Below are 14,496 nucleotides of genomic sequence, written 5' to 3' on the forward strand. Positions count from 1 at the left end.
TTCCTCGGGGTCGTTGGGCCCAGGTAAGCTGGCTAAGAAGCCTCCCACTTCCCTTGAGCACCCTCCTGCCACGGTTGCGACACCGGCCCTCCCGGCACCGCACCGGCCCCGCAAACGCTCCGCTCCGATCTCGGTGAGTGCCTCATCATCGGCCTCCTCATCGCCGGAGCGTAGAGCGGCACCTATGGTACCGAAGAAGAAAAAAGCGGTACCGGTGCCTCCCCTGGACGACCGCATCGTGGCCATACTCCAAACACAGTTACAGGAGCAGCTGCAACAACAGCTCCAACAACTGTTGCCGGCATTACTGGCACCGCACCTTCCGGTACGGGACCGGTCCGAGCCTCACACTGTCCCATCGGTGTCGACCCCCTCGGTACCGATTATTACTTCCATGCCGGTGCTCTTGGCAGAAACACCTACAGTACATACCCGTGATGCTGCCGACCCTGTCCGGTCCCAGGAACGACATCGGTCTTCCTCACCCGGTACCGCCTCGGTGCGCTCAGGCAAATCTCTTTCAAAGACCCGCCATGCCGAGCCCTCCACACCAATGTCCAAACGTACGCACCCCGACGTTAGGGACCCAGATTTGTGGGAAGACTCCCCTCACGGTACCGAGGAGGACGCTTCGTCAACCGACGAAGAACCCTCCATGACTGACACCGTCTCCAAACCAGAGCAATCCTCTTTCTCCAAATTCCTTAGGGAGATGTCAGCAGCTCTTTCCATTCCCTTAGAGTCCGACTCTAAAAAGTCTCAGGCTTTCCTCGATGCCCTAGACTTTGAGCAACCTCCCAAAGAATTTCTGAAGTTGCCCGTCCACGACATCTTACGGGAAACTTTCTATAAAAACTGGGAAGCTCCCCTCACGGTTCCTGGAGCCCCTCGTAAATTGGATAGCTTGTACCGGGTTATTCCAATCCCAGGGTTTGATAAACCTCAATTGCCCCACGAGTCCCTCCTGGTGGAATCTACTTTGAAAAAATCTCAGGGTTCCAGTGTATATGCCTCCACCCCTCCTGGCAGAGAGGGAAAAACCATGGATAAATTTGGTAAGCGCCTTTTCCAAAATGCCATGTTAGCCAATAGAGCCAACAACTACACCTTCCACTTCTCCTTCTACATGAAGCATCTGGTGCAACAGCTCTCCTCCTTACAGAAATACCTTCCTGAACGTAAGGTCCCTCTTTTCCAGCAACATATTTCCAGCCTCCTCCAACTCAGGAAATTCATGGTTCGCTCCATCTACGACTCATTTGAGCTGACCTCTCGCGCATCTGCCATGGCGGTGGCCATGCGACATTTGGCATGGCTGAGAGTCTCTGACCTGGACATTAACCACCAGGACCGCCTGGCTAATGCACCTTGTCTGGGTGATGAACTCTTCGGAGAGTCCCTGGACTCAACAACCCAGAAACTCTCAGCACATGAGACCAGGTGGGACACTCTGATTAAACCTAAAAAGAAGACTCCACCTGCTCGCACCTACAGACAGCAGTCTTCCTACCAGCGCAGGTTCTCGGCCAGACCTCTCAACCCGCCTCAACAGCAGCCTCGCCGACCTCGTCAACAGCATCAATCTCAGGCTCGCTCACAGTCTCACCAACCTGCCAAGCCTCTCCCTCCGTCAAAACCATCTCAGCCCTTTTGACTTTTTCCTCCAGGGCATAGCCAGTCTCCCATCATCATTGCCTCTTCCTCAGCCTATCGGAGGTCGCCTCCAAATCTTCCTCAGCCGTTGGGAGGTCATCACATCAGACCAATGGGTCCTCAACATCATTCGCCATGGCTACTCTCTCAACTTCCAGACTTTTCCACCAGACAATCCTCCCATAGAGTCTGCTTCTCACTCCTCCCAAACCCCCCTCCTCCTGAGGGAGGTCCAATCCCTCTTTCTTCTCAATGCCATCGAAGAGGTGCCTCCGGACCAAAGGGGTCAGGGATTCTACTCCCGCTACTTCCTGGTTCCCAAGAAGACAGGAGACCTTCGTCCCATCCTCGATCTCAGGGACCTCAACAAGTGTCTGGTCAAGGAGAAGTTCAGAATGCTCTCCCTTGCCACGCTTTACCCTCTTCTCTCTCAACACGACTGGCTATGTTCCCTGGACCTCAAAGAGGCCTACACTCACATCCCAATCAATCCGACTTCACGTCGCTACCTACGGTTTCAGATACAGCACCGTCACTATCAGTACAAAGTGCTACCTTTTGGCCTCGCTTCATCACCCAGGGTGTTCACCAAGTGCCTTATTGTGGTGGCGGCCTTCCTCAGGTCTCACAACCTCCAGGTGTTCCCCTACTTGGACGATTGGTTGGTGAAAGCACCTACGTCTCCACTTGTGCTACAAGCCACTCATCACACCATCTCTTTCCTCCATCTCCTGGGGTTCGAGATCAACTACCCCAAGTCGCATCTGCTTCCCACACAGCGACTTCAGTTCATTGGAGCAGTTCTCGACACCACACTAATGAGGGCGTTTCTCCCCTCCGACCGTCAACGGACCCTGCTCCACCTCTGTCGTCAGGTGCTCCTTCATCACTCCATTCCTGCTCGACAGATGATGGTCCTCCTGGGCCACATGGCCTCGACGGTCCATGTGCTTCCTCTGGCGCGACTCCACCTCAGGACACCTCAATGGACTCTTGCCAACCAATGGTCACAGACCACGGATCTTCTTTCTCATCCCATCTCTGTGACATCGTCTCTTCAGCAATCTCTTCAATGGTGGTTGAACTCCTCAAATCTTTCCAGGGGTCTACTCTTTCATCTACCCCCTCACTCCATGATCATAACCATGGATGCCTCCCCCTATGCTTGGGGAGCTCACCTGGGAGATCTACGCACCCATGGACTCTGGACCCCTCAGGAGCGTCAACATCACATCAATTTCCTGGAACTCAGAGCCATGTTCTATGCTCTCAAGGCCTTCCAGCACCTTCTCTGCCCTCAGGTTCTTCTCCTGTGCACAGACAATCAAGTCGCCATGTACTACATAAACAAGCAAGGCGGCACCGGATCTCGCCTCCTTTGTCAGGAGGCTCTCAGCATCTGGACCTGGGCCACGGCCCGCAATCTCTTCCTCAAGGCTGTCTATATCCAGGGCGAACAGAACTCCCTGGCCGACAATCTCAGCCGCATCCTTCAACCTCACGAGTGGACTCTGGACCCTTCAACACTCCACTCCATCTTTGCTCGCTGGGGCACTCCGCAGGTGGACCTCTTTGCAGCGCCTCACAACCATCAGCTGCCCCAGTTCTGTTCCAGACTCTTCTCTCCTCATCGTCTGACCCCAGATGCATTCCTGCTCGACTGGACGGATCGGTTCCTCTATGCCTTTCCTCCACTACCTCTGATGTTGCGGACGTTATCCAAACTCCGCAGGGACAGGGCAACCATGATTCTCATCGCTCCTCGGTGGCCTCGCCAACACTGGTTCTCCCTCCTGCTTCAGCTCAGCTCCAGGGAGCCCATTCCTCTTCCTGTGTTTCCTACTCTACTTACGCAGCAACGTCAGTCTCTACTGCATCCCAATCTGTCTTCGCTCCACCTGACAGCTTGGTTTCTCTCGGGCTGACCTCTCTAGAGAATCTGTCTCAGCCTGTCCGTCGCATTTTGGATGCCTCCAGGAAACCGGCCACCCTCCAATGTTCCCATCAGAAGTGGACCAGGTTCTCCTCTTGGTGTCTCCTGCATCATCACGATCCCACCTCATTAGCGGTGGAAACTGTACTGGACTATTTGCTCTCTCTGTCCGACGCTGGCCTCAAGTCTACCTCAATCAGAGTCCACCTCAGTGCCATCACTGCGTTTCATGAGCCTATCCTCGGAAAACCTCTCACGGCTCATCCACTGGTTTCCCAGTTCATGAGAGGCCTCTTCAATGTCAAACCACCTCTGAAGCCTCCTCCTGTCGTCTGGGACCTGAATGTGGTTTTATCAGCCCTCATGAAACCCCCTTTTGAGCCTCTTGCCACAACTTCGCTCAAACTTCTAACATGGAAGGTGCTTTTCCTCATTGCCATCACCTCTGCCAGGAGGGTTAGTGAGATGCATGCACTGGTCGCCGATCCACCGTTCACTGTTTTTCACCATGACAAGGTGGTTCTGCGTACCCATCCTAAATTCCTTCCCAAGGTGGTCTCGGCTTTTCACCTCAACCAGTCCATTGTGTTGCCTGTCTTTTTCCCTAAACCCCATTCTCATCCTGGGGAACAGGCGTTGCACACGCTGGATTGTAAGCGTGCCCTTGCATACTACCTTGACCGTACCAGGGCTCATCGCTTGTCCCCTCAGCTCTTTCTGACCTTCGATCCTAACCGTCTAGGTCGTCCTGTCTCTAAACGGACGCTTTCCAACTGGCTTGCTGCCTGTATTGCGTTCTGTTATGCTCGGGCCGGTCTCTCACTGGAAGGTGCTGTCACGGCCCACAGGGTCAGAGCTATGGCTGCTTCTGTGGCTTTCCTCCGTTCCACGCCCATCGAGGAAATCTGCAAGGCTGCCACTTGGTCCTCAGTTCACACGTTCACTACTCACTACTGTCTGGATGCCTTCTCCAGACGGGATGGACACTTCGGCCAATCTGTGTTACAAAATTTATTTTCCTAATGGCCAACCATCCCTCCTCCCTCTCTGTTAGCTTGGAGGTCACCCATGCGTTAAGAATATGCTGCCTGCTTGTCCTGGGATAAAGCACAGTTACTTACCGTAACAGGTGTTATCCAGGGACAGCAGGCAGATATTCTTACGTCCCACCCTCCTCCCCGGGTTGGCTTCTTAGCTGGCTTAACTGGGGACCATGCTCTCCTCCGTCGGGCGGGAAGGCACTCGCGCATGCGCGGTGCGGCCAACTAGAACTTTCTAGTTAAAAAGGTCCGTACCGGGGCTCCGTCGGTGACTTCACCCATGCGTTAAGAATATCTGCCTGCTGTCCCTGGATAACACCTGTTACGGTAAGTAACTGTGCTTTTTGTAAAGATGAATACGTTTAATAAGCCAGCATGAATCCACTGTGGATAAAGCTAGTTCTTTGAGGCACATTGCCAATGTCTCTCATTCAGCACGGATCACGCGGGGAGCCTTGTGTAGCAGAAAGGCTGTAGCCGGACGTTTTTACTCTTTACACAGCGATATCCTCCTCCAGGGTCTCTGCAGCCACCATTTCTGTATATTTTAGAGCTTTCAAGACCTGTGAAATGAGGGAAGAATGTTCTTTATTGCCAAACACCATAACACTACAGAAGTCACCCTTCATGTTAAGGTGAATTTTGAGCTGCTTGTCCACTCTAAAGTTTAGTCACTTCAGTTGCTAATTCATTCCATACTGCAGTAAAACAAATCATCTGGCATCAAGCAGTCTTGGATAGTTGGGTCTAACGTAGCCAGCAACAGTCAGCAGTTGAAAAGCACACTGACCAATATATTGTAGACCTCAGACATTAGGGGATCAGAATTGGTTCCTATGAGTTTAAACTGTTGGTTTTTGCAGACAATGGGCTAGATTCACTAAGCAAACCGATCGTGTACCAATCGGTTTGCGACCTGATTTTACTCCGGCTCGATTCACTTACCTCTCTGCCGACCATCCTTCAATCCGCACATGCAAATGAGAGCATGCAAAGTTGGCAGGGACGCGATTCACTAATCAAAACCCTGCAACACCGACTGGGCTGGCCGATCACAAACAAGCGACTGCTGAGGACCAGTCGCTCAAGCCCTTTCCGACTGCCCTGCTTCTCTGCTATAAGCCCCGATCTCCTGCCTGCCCTGAATGAATCGCCTCTCTCCTGCCGCCCCAAATCTCTCCTGCCCTTCCCGCAGTGCAAGCCCGTGGTTTTAACCAACGGGTTTAAAGCGGGTTAAAACCATAGGCTCGTAAAAAAAGGATGCTGCTCTTAAAGCATGCCCGGACGATTCCGACAGTCAGATGGGGGCGTGATTCCGATCGCCCTCATTTGCATGAGGGCGATTCGTGAATCAGCCCCCTGGACACGGATCGGATCCAATCCTAGTCCTTTGTGAATCTAGCCCAATGCTCTTGTCCATTTGACCAACCCGAAGTCCTCTTTAGCGGATTTGCTGGAGGTGATTGCCGAGTATATTCTGAAAGGAAACATATCTTGAACTGCCTCTTTGAAAGTGCTCCAACATACTGCCCCAGGCTTAGCATCTGCTGGAAAGGAAGTGGGTGATGATCTGAAAACAAAATCAACCGCTAAACAGAGGCTGATGTCATTCTGTGATTTTCTTTGTTTGGAAATATTAACTTCTAATTTTTTTTTTAACTTTTCCAGCCAAAACATTTATTGAACTCAAGTGACAGTGTTACAATGCAGTGTCACACCCCTCGCGTCATAATCCGCACAGTCTCTGCAGATGACCTGCCTTCTTCTTTGGCTCAGGCAGAACTGACCCTTGATTCAGACTTACAGCAGGATGAGCTGAGCATTCCTCCAACCGCCCTAGAAACAGACTCATTTACTGATGAAATGCAGCAGTCACCGAGGTTAAGTGCTGATGACCGGTCTCTGCGCTACAGCACAGAGTCACCAGCAAAGTACAGTGACAGAAGTGATACAGAACTGACGGAGCATGTGGTGAGAACAGAGGAAGAGCTCTCGGATGCTGACCTCAAGCAGACCAGCAAGGCCTCCTTCCGCTTGGCTGAAACCTACAGCCCTGAGGTTTGTTCACTTTTCTTTGAGCTGTATTTATGTATGGATCCACATAAACTCTAGCTAAAGATGATGAAAACTGGCCTTTTGGAGGGAGGGGGTGGTGTAAGTTTCCACTTGACCTCTGTACAAGGTGAACATGGGCTTTTGCGCTTTTTCCTCCATCTTTACATAAATTTGTACTACTTAGACAAGACGGAGATGAATGTTCAAGAACTGTTATCAGACCAGCAGATACGGAGCTGTTTTTAGTGTCATGTAGGACCCTCACTACAGGTATGAGAATGTTATTTTGAGGGAGAAGACTGTAGTTTAAGATCCGTCTGCATAATTTTTACCCACTACAACAGGGGTCCCCAAAGTTCCTCCTTGAGGGCCGAATCCAGTCAGGTTTTCAGGATTTCCCCAATGAATATGCATTGAAAGCAGTGCATGTACATAGATCTCTTGCATATTCATTGGAGAAATCCTGAAAACCCGACTGGATTTGGCCCTCAAGGAGGGACTTTGGGGACCCCTGCACTCAAGTTTGAAAACGAAAATAGATGCATGGTTTTCTCTGTGTAAAGTGGCTACTTCTTAGACCATAGAAAATCAGTGCTTCTTTATCACCTCTCCAGACCGCTACAGCTTCACTGATGGGTAATAGCTCACTTTGACCAGCAGGTGGAGACTGAGACCAAACTTTTAGTTGTACAGTCAACTCCACTTAAGTGAAAGGCCTCCAGTCCGGACCAGACTGCCATGTGCGCTTAATCAGAGTACCACTTTTTAGTCTGGAAAAATCACAGTACGCTGTAGTCAAATGCAATAAAACTTTTATTCAGCAAAAAAAACACACCGAATACAATCTAATTCAGTTCAGTTATAGAAACAGCACTTTTACGTCTAATGCAATACACTATAAACCTTTTTTTAAACCAACATTCTACTGACATAATCAGTCATTGTTTTCCGCACACAGATTGCACAATTCAGGCTGTGTATCCGACTACTGATGCTGTAAAACTGTCCATAGTCGTGACATCCATTTATCTCCAGATAACAACGCAGTGTGTGTAGGGATTTCAGCGCATCCGAGAAGGAAACAATCTCTGCAGGTGTTTCATTAGTCGTGATGACCGCAGCAGTATTTCCATCCTCATCAGACTCTTGGTTGTCTGCAGTGTCCTTTATAACTGTACAGATATTGGAATTAGTGCTGTTAGATGATGTGGGCACATCGTTGTCAACGACAACATATAACTCAAACTCTTATGGTGAGAGTCCAACTGGGAGTTCAATAGACGAAGTGTCAGCTTCAGTTGTCTCATCGGATGCGTGAACGAAGCTCACCCGTCGATAGCAATTTGAAATCAATGATGAGGCTCAACTCCAGGCCTTCCATACCATGTGAAGACAGTCGAGTACCGTCATGTATCTCGCGAGCTTAGCAACGGGGGCTGGATTCTGTGCTTGCTTCAATCACTGCCATCACATATCTTAAGACGAGTGACCTATAATGACGTTTGAAGTTGGCAATTATCCCTTGGTTCATCGGTTGGATCAAAGAGGTCTTGTTTGGAGGAAGAAACAAAAGTTTGATGTTGGTTAGTCTCGTCATTGCTGTGTGCTGCAGTTATCACAGAGCATTACAATGTGTCTCCTACGCCTTCTCATCAGATTGTCAAGCTTCTGCAACCATTCAATCCACAGTGTCGCCGTCATCCATGTGTTTTTGTTGCTTTCATATTCAACAGGCAGGCATTTAATGTTTTTGAAGCACCAAAGATTTTGATTCTTCCCAATCACCAGTGGCTCGAGCTTTTCACTACCGTCCATATTGCAATTGAGCAGCAATACTAATTGTTCCTTTTACACCTTGAAACCAACAGTTTTGCTTCGTTTGAAAATCAATGTTCCATCAGGGATGGCATGCCAGTACAGGCCCGTCTCATCGGCGTTGATAACGTCACATGGTTCATATCCACCAATGACTGATGGCAACACTTCCATGACCCATCTTTCTGCATCAAACTCATCCGCATCTTGTTTTTTGCCATGCTGTTTCTTAAATTTTATGCCGTTACTATCTTTCCACCTCTCTAGCCATCCGTTTGTTGCTTTGAAGTTTTCTACGCCCAGTTTTTCAGATAGCTGTGCTGCTTTCTCCATCAAGAGAGGCCCGCTGATTGGCAGTTGATGACTTCTAGCTTCAGCAAACCATCGCAGCAATGCCTGTTAAACATCTCCAGCTTTCCCAATTCTTTTCTGTTTTTTGGTAGGATTGCTTTTGTTTTGCCAGTCTTTCAATATGGCTTGCTTTTTTTGTAAACCTGAGAAATCGGGCTAGGATGAACACTGTAATGTTTTGCAATAGAGACCTGACTCTCCCGTGGTAAAGTCTGTTTAAGACATCAACATGTCCAGCCAAAGACAATGACTTTTGTTCAGCATAGTGGACACGTTTAACCAAAGACAAAGATTTTTGTCCACGCGACGCCATGGTGCAGTTCCGAAAGTTCAAACACCTGGCCAGGCCTAGGCTGCCAATCCGAAACACGTGGCTCATCCACGTGAGAACGCGATTGCTTTTAACTGGAGTGAACGTAACGTGGACGAATAGAGGTGGAACCTATAACATCAATGCACATAAGCGGATTGTGTGCTTATCAGAATTGCAATTATCCAGAGTTTACGTCCATTAACTTTAATGTAAAAAAAAAAAAAAAAAAAAAATGGGACCATGGTGGTAGGCTGCAGATAACCGAAGCGTGCACTTAACTGACGTGCACTTAGGTGGCGTCGACTGTAGCTTCATCTATCTAACCAGTCTTTACTCAGTCTCCAGCAGGTGAAGGTGAGCTTTGCCAGTCTCCCCTTGGTTAGGGCTGTTGAATTTGTTTAGCGTTCCTTGTCCCTGTTCTTGTGCCGGACTGAGCTTGGGGGGACCCTGTTTGGGGGTCCACCCGACCTCAGGGGTTTCACACACAACAGGTCACGAGTTGAGTTCCTCCCCCCCCCCCCCCTATTTTTGTAGAGGTGCCTCAGCTGTAAGCCTTGCCACCAGTACCGGCAAGGCATAAAGCTTTGAGAGCCAGTGGAGTCTGTTCTGTAAAATAAAAAAAAAATCCTGAGGCAGTGCCGGTCTGAAGGGAGCCTTCTCTTTACAGATTGGGTGGTAGAGGCATGGAAAAGTCTCGTGGTAGAAGTGGTGGAGACAAAGACTATCTGAATTCAAGAAAGCATGGGACAGGCACGTGGGATCTCTTCTGGATGGGTAGACCTGATGGGCCATTTGGCCTTATCGATTCTACATTACAAGAACTGGTGTGAGAGCATTAGAACAGTTAAGCTAAAGTGAGGCCACAAACTTGAACCTCTTGCCATACTGTTCATCCCCTCCCTTCTTATTTACTATTTAGGAGCTTGGCTCTGTGACACTGGAAGAGCAAGTTGGACCAGCGGGAATGGCTGCCGAGGCTGTCCTCATTGTCCCCTCACCACGTGGCTTTATCCAGTCAACAGATGACATTGAGAGTGGGTGTGTCTTACCCCTTACAACATTAGCAGGTAACCCAATCTTTCTTATAGAACACGGAAGTTAGGCGTGTATGGGCACTCCCTGCATCTTGGAAAAAGAAAAGGGAATTAAGCTATCTATGCATTAAGCAGCCCTGATGTATACAGCCAGCCTTTGGGGTATAAAGCTGGATCCTGTTTTCAGCTCGTTCCTTTCCCCATCCATTTTTTATTTTATGAAATCCTATGTTGTCCTCCTGGTTCTTTTAATTGTCCATGTTAGTTTAGATGAATTTTTAGACTATATTTTTATGTAAACCGCTTAGGATTGATTTTAATTAGTTTATCACAATCCAATAACACTTGAAACTTGAGCAAAACCTGTTCCCACAGTCAACCTTAGTATTTGTAGCAAGATAAGGCTTTATGAGTAATGTGGTTTATAAACATAACTGCCCTGGCAAACTGGCCGTGCTAAGTGTTAGGGTTCATAGACAGTAACGCGGAAGACAAAGGTGCGCGCCGACAACTGAGCGCAAGACGGAGGCGCGCGCCAAAGAAAGACTGCTTTTAGGGGCTGCGACGGGGGGGGGGTTTGTTGGGGAGCCCCCCCCCACTTTACTTAATACAGATCGCGGCGGCGTTGTGGGGGGTTGTAACCCCCCACATTTTAGTGAAAACGTAACTTTTTCCCTAAAAACAGGGAAAAAGTTAAGTTTTCAGTAAAATGTGGGGGGTTACAACCCCCCACAACATGGCGTGATCTGTATAAAGTAAAGTGGGGGGGTTCCTCCCCACACCCTCCGTCGTAGCCCCTAAAAACAGTCTTTTTCTTCGGTGCGTGCCTCCGCGCTGCGCTCAGTTGTCTGCTCGCGCCTTTGTCCCGGCGCGCTTTTGACCTGACCCCAAGTGTTAGTGTAGACTGCTCCAATTCACATCCAAACTGTGCTGCAGTTGGAGGGAGAAAGGAAGGAGACCCTAGTAAAGGCAGGAAAAGGGCCAATTACTAGTCCCCTTCCCTTGTTCCAGCACAAACGGAGGGAGGACATTAAATAAGAACTCAATCAACAAACTGTCTTTTTCTATGATGTTGGAGTACAGTAATCCTAGCCAAATGGTTAACTAGCATAACTAGTCTAAAATGCTACCTTCTAACAAATTTCTGGCCAAAGGATTCCACTCGGTGTAGTAGCTACTCCTATGATTTTCAGTAACCTGCCTTTTTTTTTTTTTTTTGGGGGGGGGGGGGGAGGGGGGTAATTAAAATACCAGTTTGATGTGTAGTTAGTTTCCCCATTCAGGTTGTTGTTTTGAGTGTAATGTTCCTCTTTCCCAACAAAGAGTGTCAAGTACAGAAAAATTATAAGACTTGGTCCGAGTAAAGGTCCTTCTAGCCAGTGTAACTCATGAGTACATGCCAAAAAGTAGCTAGATTCCATGCTGCTCCCAGGGATCAGCAACAGTTTTCTCCAGCTCTGCCTGAATGACCATTTCTGGATATCTCTTCCAGGCATTTCTCCAGTTTGATATGACCCAGGGTGTGGTTTCTTAGGAAATAGTAGATGGGCAAGTTGCAAGCTCCCAGACTCCATGGCATCCTCTGTAGTCACCACTCTTGTCCCATTGGGCTCATATTTTACAAGACAGTCGCATCCCGGGGTCAAATTGTCTCCTGTAGGTAATGGGGTCCAGATTGGGTAGTAGTCTTCTCACTGGGGAGGTTCGCTGGTTGGGTAGAGTGGTAAAGGGGTGTTGGTCCTACTGGAGGTCTCATAGCTCATTAACCACCTGCAAACCAAGAGCAGTCAGCATGATAAGTGGATGATGCGGAGGCACCAGTAGTCAGGAAGCAGCACTTCTGTTGTTGGATAACGTCATTGGTGATAGCCACCATGAAATACAGCAACCAAAGCGTGAGGATAGGATGATGGGCTGACAACAGCGAGAAGAAAGCCAACCAATTTGTCCAAGATTAATAATGAAAGATTAGGTTTATACCTTCGATAGTCCCTGTAGGATTCCATATACTAGGTGTTCAATCCCAACCCACCATCCCGGAGTTACAGAAAGCCACAAACTTTTCTGAGCACAAGCTCCACCCCCTTAGCCTGAGAGCTAGCAAATATATCCAGTTAAGTCCCAAAGCCAAGCACCACACCTGGACAAATCCATGATTAGGGGGTACGGGGGAAAAGCCCCAGGAACATAAGTAATTCTTGAACTAGTTTGCTCTGCAAAATATTAACAAGCAATAAACAGGTGTAAAGGCAACTCAGAAACATTGAGGAACAATGTAGAACTAACCTGTATGCAACAAGCACCCCAAGAAAGGCCTTCGGTAATGCATATGCACAGAAAAATGGAAAGCGTTCAAGCCTGTAAAGAGAATCATCAAGGCAGAAAGAAGCAGGCAGCATCCCCAGTCCAAAGACGGATCCAGTGCACAGACACTGCACCAGCAGAGACTTTACTAACAACATGAATGCGATCATAAAGGGCACCCAGCTTCTAAACCACACCAACCATCACCAGCGGAGGAAAGGCATGCACCTGCACAGAGGATGCATTGCACAGGCTGTAATGACAGAAACGCTCCACAATGGCCACCGCTGCTTTGCTATCTGAAGATGCTGCTAGAATGAATGTTTTTAACATAATAGCCACCCTGCGCTTCTGATAATCCTTAAACCTCACATCCCCCATCACTAGGAAGGACTGCGTGCTGAATAACCTGTGCCATGGCGAAATCTTCCTCAGGTTGTTCAAACCTGTTGAGAATCAAAATCCAGGTAATAAAGCATAGACATAGCTATAGAAGGTTGGAAAGAGCTTTCCGGGGTATCACATTGTTCTAAAACCAGACCAAGGGAGCTGTGAACTGAATGGAAAAAAGGGCAGTCCAGGACCGAAGCCTAAGAAATAAAAGGTGGAGAATCCAAATGGAGCTGTTTTAGAACACCTGTAAAGAGGCGAACAAAAGCCTGCTTAAAAATCTGCATAAATCCGGATGCTCAGGGCGGCCAAGACATCAGCCAGATGCAAAATAAAGACAGTGGCAGGAAACAGAAGAATCATATCATATATCTGCATGGCAACTACTGCAATCACAGTCTGTCACAGCCAGATGAGAGGGCTCAAACAGGAAGCTTCGCCACAGGCGCAGCAGACCAAAAATGCCCCAAAGTGCCCACCGACAGCATCAAACGAGCAGGGTCTGAGGAGTACGCCTTTCAGAGGAGCTGAATAAAATCCATGAAAAGGCCCACGCCACAACCATGGCAGGGCTCTGTTGAGGTACAAGTGCCACGCGCCAAAAGTTCCCAGACTTGGAATGCAGGCGTTTTGCACCAGACTCCAGAATGGCCTCTGGGTGGAATTTTCTTCAGAAGGCACGAACCCAGGCCAGCTCCCCAGCCCAAACTTGCTCGAAGGAGACAAAGTCCGAAGCTCCCGCCCCCAGCACTCTAAAGAACACAATCGATGTCCACATTCAACAGATTAGGGGCTGAGGAGTCCATCCTAAATTATTTTGTATCAAATTGAGGGTTTTTGGAGACAGAAATAAAAGAAAAAAAAAAGATCACTTTTAAAATCCAAGATGGCAAAAATAAAAAGTAGCAATTTGGGGTCTGGGGACATGAACCTACCCTCACAAACTGAGAAATGACTTTAAAATTGTTTTTACAAGCCATCCCCCGAAGTTCTTTAGGAGATAATGGAGGTTTATTAATAGTTATGCAGTGCAAGACTGTCAGCAGTTTAAAACAGCATTAGACTGGAGAAAAAGGGTTTTCTGCCTCAGAAACAGCTCCAAATGGATCCAGACTCAATCTTCAGCCAGCCAGACACCAACTACGACCTCTGCCCTCTTGGATCCTCGTCCACGTAGTCAGGGGTGGGTGGGAAAGGCAACCTGCGTCTTGAAACCCGGGTGGGTTTCACTCCAGACACATACAGCCTGCACTTGTATCCCGTGACAAGGTCACCAACAAGCAGACTCCCAGGGGAAGGGACCCCAAGTATAGAAATGATGACACAGAGCAGGCTGGCTCCACAGATCCACCAGAGTTTCTCTGTGAAGCAGCAGTCCGTCACTGCAGGACTGCATCCTTTCCTCTGACAGGATCTGGAAGGGGTCTCAGGGCACTGAAGCCGAGAAAATGAATTTAAAGCAAAAAAAGAAATAAATAAATAAGAAGAGCAACTGCAAAGACTTCTGCACAGATTGCTTGCAGAAATTGTAACTGGATATATTTGCTAGCTCTCAGCAAAGGGGGTGGAGCATGTGCTCAGAAAAGTTGTTGATTTCTGCAACTCCCA

General features: G+C 48.5%; 1 protein-coding gene across 3 annotated transcripts in view; it reads left to right on the plus strand.

The window, feature by feature from the left end:
- Positions 1–14,496, plus strand: part of DMTF1 (cyclin D binding myb like transcription factor 1) — a 68,874-nt gene that overhangs the window by 51,054 nt on the left and 3,324 nt on the right. For all 3 annotated transcript variants that reach the window (XM_033958426.1, XM_033958425.1, XM_033958424.1), the window contains exons 15-16: positions 6,295–6,684; positions 10,080–10,227. In XM_033958426.1, the coding sequence (XP_033814317.1) occupies positions 6,295–6,684; positions 10,080–10,227 (538 nt within the window). The remainder of the gene's footprint in view (positions 1–6,294; positions 6,685–10,079; positions 10,228–14,496) is intronic.

This window comes from Geotrypetes seraphini, chromosome 9, assembly GCF_902459505.1.
Source record: "Geotrypetes seraphini chromosome 9, aGeoSer1.1, whole genome shotgun sequence".
Classification (NCBI taxonomy): Eukaryota; Metazoa; Chordata; class Amphibia; order Gymnophiona; family Dermophiidae; genus Geotrypetes; species Geotrypetes seraphini.